General features: G+C 43.9%; 1 protein-coding gene across 1 annotated transcript; it reads left to right on the top strand.

The window, feature by feature from the left end:
* Positions 1 to 988: 988 nt before the first annotated feature.
* Positions 989 to 6,654, top strand: six3.L (SIX homeobox 3 L homeolog; the record flags this gene model as incomplete). The annotated part of the gene is given in 2 exon segments (NM_001085702.1): positions 989 to 1,775; positions 5,193 to 6,654. Coding segments are annotated over 2 exon segments (876 nt in total). The 3' UTR covers positions 5,389 to 6,654.
* Positions 6,655 to 7,353: the final 699 nt, after the last annotated feature.

The following is a 7,353-nucleotide window of genomic DNA, read 5'->3' as shown; positions in this document are numbered from 1 at the left end:
GGAAGTAGTTGGGAAGTGGAAGAAGATTTCGAAGTGAAAGTAGAAGGGAAGTGGAAGTAGAAGGGAAGTAACAGGAAAGTGGAAGTAGATGGGAAGTGGAAGTAGATGGGAAGTGAAATTAGAAGGGGAGTGGAAGTAGAAGGGAAGTAGCAGGAAGTGGAAGTAGATGGGAAGTAGAAGGGAAGTAGCTGGGAAGTAGCAGGGAAGTGGGAGTGGATGGGTAGTGGAAGTAGAAGTAGATTGGAAGTAGATGGGAAGTAGATGGGAAGTGAAAGTAGAAGGGAAGTGGAAATACAAGGGAAATAGGAGGGAAATTCGAAGTAGATGGGAAGTCGAAGTAGCAGGGAAGTAGCAGGGAAGTGGAAGTAGAAGGGAAGTGGAAGTAGAAGGGAAGTAGCAGGGAAGTGGAAGTAGATGGGAAGTGGAATTGGAAGGGAAGTGGAAGTAGAAGGGAAGTAGCAGCTGATCTGGCAGAGGAAGGGTTAATGAGAGCAGTGTCGGGGTTGGGGTAGCAGGAGGCAGTGCCAGGCAGGGTGACCCGGGTAGGGAATGTCTCATGATCTCATCTCTCCATTCTTCCCGGCACTATTGCTGCTCACATGGGCAGAATGAAGGGAAAGTACGTGCAGATCATGTGGAAGTGAGTGAGAAGCTCTTTATTCCCTCCTCCTTCACATGACAATAATATTCCTCCCACTAATTGCTCATCCCATTCAGCAATCCCATTATTTGATCCCTGATTTAAAGGGGAAGGATGTATCTATGTGTGTGTGTTATGTGTGGGGGGAGTATCCCATTAGATAACCCCACACTCCCCTCTCTACCTTACCCCCCATCCAGGGGAAGTGGTAAGAGCTGGTGACGTCGCGGCCGTTGATTGGCAGAGGTGACAGTGATTGGCAGCGTTGCCCTGGAGACACCTGAGAGACCAATAGAAAAGCGAAGCAATGTTAGTGCGCCGCAGTCAGTGTGAGAGGAGAGGGCGCTAGGATGAGGCCGCTGGCATTGCGCTGAGTGACTGTCCCGCTGTCGCTGTCGCTAGTTTTGCTGCTTCTTTTTGTGTGCGGCTCGTGCTGTCCCCCCGCCGGCCATCCCATGGTGTTCAGGTCCCCTCTAGAGCTTTATCCCGCCCACCTCTTCCTGCCCAACTTCCCCGAGCGCTCCGTTCTGCTGAGCGGCCCCCGAGCCCAGGACGAGCTGTCAATGTTCCACCTGCCGAGCCTGAACTTCTCCCCGGAGCAGGTGGCGAGTGTGTGTGAGACGCTGGAGGAGACGGGGGACATCGAGCGGCTCGGGCGCTTCCTGTGGTCTCTGCCCGTGGCCCCGGGGGCCTGTGAGGCCATTAATAAACACGAGTCCATCCTGCGCGCTCGGGCCGTCGTCGCTTTCCACACGGGCAACTTCAGGGAGCTCTACCTGCTGCTGGAGAACCACAAGTTCACCAAAGAGTCGCACGGGAAGCTGCAGGCCATGTGGCTGGAGGCGCATTATCAGGAGGCGGAGAAGCTGCGGGGGAGACCCCTGGGGCCGGTGGATAAATACCGGGTGAGGAAGAAGTTCCCTCTGCCCCGAACCATCTGGGACGGAGAACAGAAAACTCACTGCTTCAAGGAGCGGACTCGCAGCCTCCTGAGGGAATGGTACTTGCAGGATCCCTACCCCAACCCCAGCAAGAAGCGAGAGCTCGCCCAGGCCACCGGCCTCACCCCCACACAGGTGGGAAACTGGTTCAAGAACCGCCGGCAGAGGGACAGAGCGGCCGCCGCTAAAAACAGGTCAGTCCCGGCCAACTTCACCCTCTACTGGGGCTCTGGGCAACCACTCAATGGGCTGGGGGGCTACTGGGTCTGCTGTGGGGCTACAGATTGGGCTGGGGGACTACTGGATGGTCTAGGGGACTACTGGGTGGGCGAGTAGAGTACTGACTGGGCTAAGTGACTACTGGATCAGTTAGGAGACCACTGGATCTACTGGGTGACTACTGGATGCGCTAGGGGACTACTGAATGGGCTAGGAGACTACTGGATCTGCTAGGAGACTACTGGGAGGGCTAGGAGACTCCTGAATGGGCTGGGAGATTTCTGAATGGGCGAGGAGACTACTGGGTGGGCGAGGAGAGTACTGAATATATTGGGAGAGAATTGAGTGTGTAAGGAGACTACTTAATGGGCTAGGAAAGTATTGGGTATAGTGGAGGACTACTGGATGGGCTAAGAGAGTATTTGGATATAATGAGAGACACTACTGGATGGGATAGGAGAACACTGAGTATGTTGGGAGAAGACTGGACGGGCTAGGGAAGTATTGGGTGTGTTTGGAGACTACTAGGAGATTAGTCCATAGTCTGTACTGAATGGACCAGGAAAAGACTGGGGGCTGTTGGGTATATTGACATTGTGGCAATTTGGCATGTTGCGCTTTTGGAAAGGATTTGGGCTATGGGGGCCAGTAATTACCTTGTTATACAAATAGATTTCCTCTTACACCAGTGCAATGAACTCGGGATACTGGAGACCAGCGAGTTCTGCTTCTACCGGGTCACTGATAGAACCAGAACTACTGACCGGCCAATATAATGTTCTGCCTACAGTGGGTCAGTGATAGGAGCTGACTGGTCCTTATAGTCTTACAGTCTAACAGGGGCCAATAGCTGGACATCATGGGAGAGAGAGTGAGACTAAACAGCTGGAAATACTGTGTGGTGGCTCTGTGGGCCTCAAGTACAGACCAGCAAATATATATCGGTATATGGATGACTGATTAGATAGATATATAGAGTGATGATGGTTAGTAGATTTTTTATCATTTAATTTTAGAAATTAGAATAGTTGCCTATAAGGGAAACCAAATGACACCCACGCGCGTCTGTCTGTCTGTGTTTCTGTCTGTACCGTCAACATTTCTATTTAAAGGTGGCCATAGACACACAGATAATATCGTACGAAACGAATTTTCGTCCGATATTCGTTGCGTGTATGGTGGAAAAAGAGCCGACCAATATCGGCAGAAGACTTGGATATCGGTCGGCTCGTCGATCGGGCTGGACGGAAAATTTTGATCGGGTGCCTTTGAAGGGACCCAAACATCACCCATTGTTAGTGCTGAATCGTCAGATACAGGTAGAATTCTATTGTTTCTTCCCGTATATCTACCTGTATATCTGCCAATTCAGCTCTACACGTGTGTATTGAAACGAACGATCTTTCTTGGAAAGATCTTTTCCAAGAAAGATCGTAATTGTTACGTCTATGGCCACCTTAAGTCCCATCCAAATCCACCAAAGCGGATTCGAACTGTGTTTTATTTTCTCCATTTAAAATTAAAAAAAAAAAGCTGAGGGCAGTCACTAGTTATTAAGGCATTATAATTAATATTTTAGTTTATAAAAAGCCTCCCTTTTTCTTTTCTAAACCTGCCCCAAAACCCTTCCCCAGCAGCACTTTTCTCCCAACCTTTCTCCCATTGAAAAGCCTGTGAACAAACTCCCATTTGCAACATCATTTGCACAATTGTCTTTTTCTTTCTCCCAAGAATTAAAATAATAGGAAAACAAAACTGTGTATTTCTGTGGGGGCAAATGAGGGAATTAAAAGCGGCTCTGCTTAAACGGTAAACAAATTTAACAGTGGGGGGGCTATTGTCCTGGTCATGGTATTGACAGTGGCATCATTACCCCCACTATGTCTATTGCCTTAATTCCTCTACTCATTAGGGAGGAATAAATAAATAAACAGAAAACGTCCTTTGTCAATATTGGTACAAAAAAAAACGAAATTCAACGAGGAAGCGTTTTATTATTTATTTATAATTCTTAGACAATTCTTTTACTTTCATAAAAACCCGCATTTTAATTGAGAAAAAAAACAAAAAAAACAAGGATGTGCCATTTCCTAATCAACCTGTAGTTAATACTTCTCATTAACCTGTCACACTAAGGTGTATAAATAATCATAAGTCCTTAAATTGATATTTTCTGTGGTCGAAATTGTGATGATTTTTAGCCCTGATTATTTCCAACTGTCAACCGTGTATAAAAGTGTCATTTCAGCGGAGAGGGACGTTTTTAATTTGACCTTTAGCCGCCTTTAGAATTCTTATTTTGTGAGCAGGGCCTGCGGGTTTATTTCTGTAATAACAAATACAATTTGGTCGGAAAATAGAGAAAAAATAAATGTACAGGCTGTTTATGGGTTATTACTGAGTGTAAAGCAATTTATGGTGCATGTTAAATTGCTCTGCATTTTGTCTTATTCCTGTTGTGTAAATTATTGTGGCATTTTCCATCCGTTAATTATTATCTGTGACAGTGTTTCAGTCTTGCCCTAATTTCTAAAAAAAAAAAAAAAAAAAAAATCCTGTAAAAGCTGGTTTTGGAAATAGCATTTTGCGACAGCTGCCACAAGAGCGGATATTTAATGCGTCAGTGACAAACTGTCAGTTTAATAAAATTATATATATATAGGCAAATATATATTTTATATGGGAAAATGATGTATTTGCAATAATACATTATCATAATAGTGAAGTGCTCGTGAGAGGAGGGTTCTTGTGGTACACAGGCAGGTTTAATTGGAATATTAATACTAATTTCTGGATTTTGGGGCGAAGAAAACGTTCTTTGTGTTGAGAGAGTGTTGAATTCTGAACTCAGAGATAATTTAATTTCTCGTGGGTTGTGGGCAAATTGATTTTGGAATAACCCAATATTATATAATATTATTATATTCATTATTATTATAATTATTATTATTATTATTATTATTATTATGGCCTGACTGCATGGGGGTGGAATTACTGTCTGAAGTTATTATTATTATAATTATTATTATTATTATTATTATTATTATTATTATTATGGCCTGACTGCATGGGGATGGAATTACTGGCTGAAGTTATTATTATTATTATTATTATTATTATTATTATTTGCTGGTCTGTTATGAATGTTTTTTCTGAAAAGTGCCAGGAGTCCGAAACGTTTAATTTGGTGGCGATTGTCTCCTCTTCCTTTGGATTATTTTATGTAGGAATTTTTGGGAGGGTTTTTGGGAGAAAAGATGGGATTCTCGGTTTTTAGGGTAAAGCCTCAAGCACTTTGTCCCCATCCCATATTTTAAAATTGTGTTGGAGGGAATTGAGCCCACTTGAATACTGACCATGCTGTTTGTGGTATCCCCCCTCCTCCCCACCAGGCTTCAGCACCAATCTATCGGACAGAGTGGCATGAGGTCGTTGGCAGATCCCGGCTGCCCCACACACAGCTCGGCCGAGTCTCCTTCGACGGCAGCGGCCAGTCCGACCACCAGCGTTTCCAGCCTGGCAGAAAGAGCAGAAACTGCCACCTCCATCCTATCTGTCACCTCCAGTGACTCTGAATGTGACGTATGATAGGCAAAGACTTGGACCCAGGCAGATCAGGGCTCCTATGGACCTCACTTCAAATTGACTCTCATAGAAAAGACTTGAGGAGCCTAAAAGGGTGACTTGTATGACCCCCCAAAAGACAAGCGCGACCCCCTATTTGAGCCATTGGACGCAAGGCCATTGCATGATTCCTTTGTATCTGGGGTCAGACCCCCCTAAGCCAAGCTTGGTGCCCCCTTCCCAGGATCTCCAGGAAGAGGAATCCCACTCATCTCACCCAAGATGCAATTTTTCTTCTACCTTTTTTTTTAAAAATAATTTTAATTTTATTTGGTTTTCGTGTTCATCAGACAATCATTTTTTTCCTCGTAAGCACCTTTTTCTTTTTTGTATCTACACCTCTGTCACTGCCTGTGTGGGTTACTTAACTGGTTAAATGTGGAGAAAAGAATAGTTTATGACTGTAACAGAATTTTATTTTTATTTCAAGATTTTATATGAATTATGTATATCTCAGTGATGAGGTCACTTCCCAATTGTAATATATGTGTAGAAAATGCTTTGTACATAATATTGCGAATGCTCTTTTTTTATTCCCTGGTTTGTTTGGCACATCCCCCTAACCTTTCACACTCATGCTCACACTCACACTCACACTCATACTCTCTCCCTTTTACTTTCTCACACTAATATTCTCTCTCTTTGTGACACAGTCACATGCAACTTTGTTTAACCCTCTATCTTGAACACACTTTTCTGCTAAATCTCTTTGTCTGTCTGTCTCTTGTTTAGCTGTCTCCTTGTCTGTCAATTCCTATTCTGTATTTTAATCTCAGTCACTGTCTCTTTAATTTTCCTGCTTGTCCCTCTTTCTTTCTCTCTGTCTCTTTCTATCCCATCTGCACTCGAATTACATTGCTCTCCTCTGTTCCTTGTCTTTGTCTCTTTCCTCTGCTCCTCTTTTCTCTCACTCACACTCTCACTCACACTCTCACTCACACTCCTGTTTCTGCCTAAATTCACTAGTCAGGGTCTGAGTATTCAGGAAAGGATTTCACCCCTAGAAAGAGTTTCTGAGATAACTCCAGCCATTCTTATGCAAAGAGATAAACCAAACACAGAAAAACCAGATCCTCTAATAATAATAATAATTATAATAATTATTTCCTATCGGCCTGGGGACACAATGATCCACTTTAGAGCGCTTAACATTTGTCTGTTTACTTGTTTATCTATATGTACAGTACAAACTTTCTAAATCAAATACAGTATTCCGTTTTTTCTTATCTATTCAGCGATGTTGGTGTTTTTGTCGATGTTCTGCTCGATCCATATCTTTATAAGTACGAACTGTTCGATTTGCACTTTCCTGAGGTTCATCAGCCGGAGGGTCGGGAATCTGTTGACTTGGTACAAATTGGTGATCAATATAATGACCAGTCCTTTTGTGTGAAACAGAGGAGAGGTGTGAGGTGTCCTGCTGCATAATGTATTTGTAGTTAATATAAGTCAGGTTCTCATTTTTATACATTTATAATTTAGGCAAATATAAGTTTGGTTTAACCCATAATTACCTGATTTGTCCTTGACTGGTCCAGAGCTCATACCTCTTAACTGTGCAGTCACTAACACTTGCACCAGTCATATTACTTAGGACTGTGACTGTGGGATAGCAGGTATAGTAGGGAGAGATTGTGTCTATAGTAACAGTGGATAATAGTCTCTGGGAAGGGAGTGTGACTGTGGGATAGCAGGTATAGTAGGGAGAGATGGTGCCTATAGTAACAGTGGGATAATAGTCTCTGGGAAGGGAGTGTGACTGTGGGATAGCAGGTATAGTAGGGAGAGATGGTGCCTATAGTAACAGTGGATAATAGTCTCTGGGAAGGGAGTGTGACTGTGGGATAGCAGGTATAGTAGGGAGAGATTGTGTCTATAGTAACAGTGGATAATAGTCTCTGGGAAGGGAGTGTGACTGTGGGATAGCAG

This window comes from Xenopus laevis, chromosome 5L (assembly GCF_017654675.1).
Source record: "Xenopus laevis strain J_2021 chromosome 5L, Xenopus_laevis_v10.1, whole genome shotgun sequence".
Taxonomy (NCBI): Eukaryota; Metazoa; Chordata; class Amphibia; order Anura; family Pipidae; genus Xenopus; species Xenopus laevis.
The sequence above is the reverse complement of the archived record's forward strand: the minus strand, read 5'-3'. Positions and strand labels throughout refer to the sequence as shown.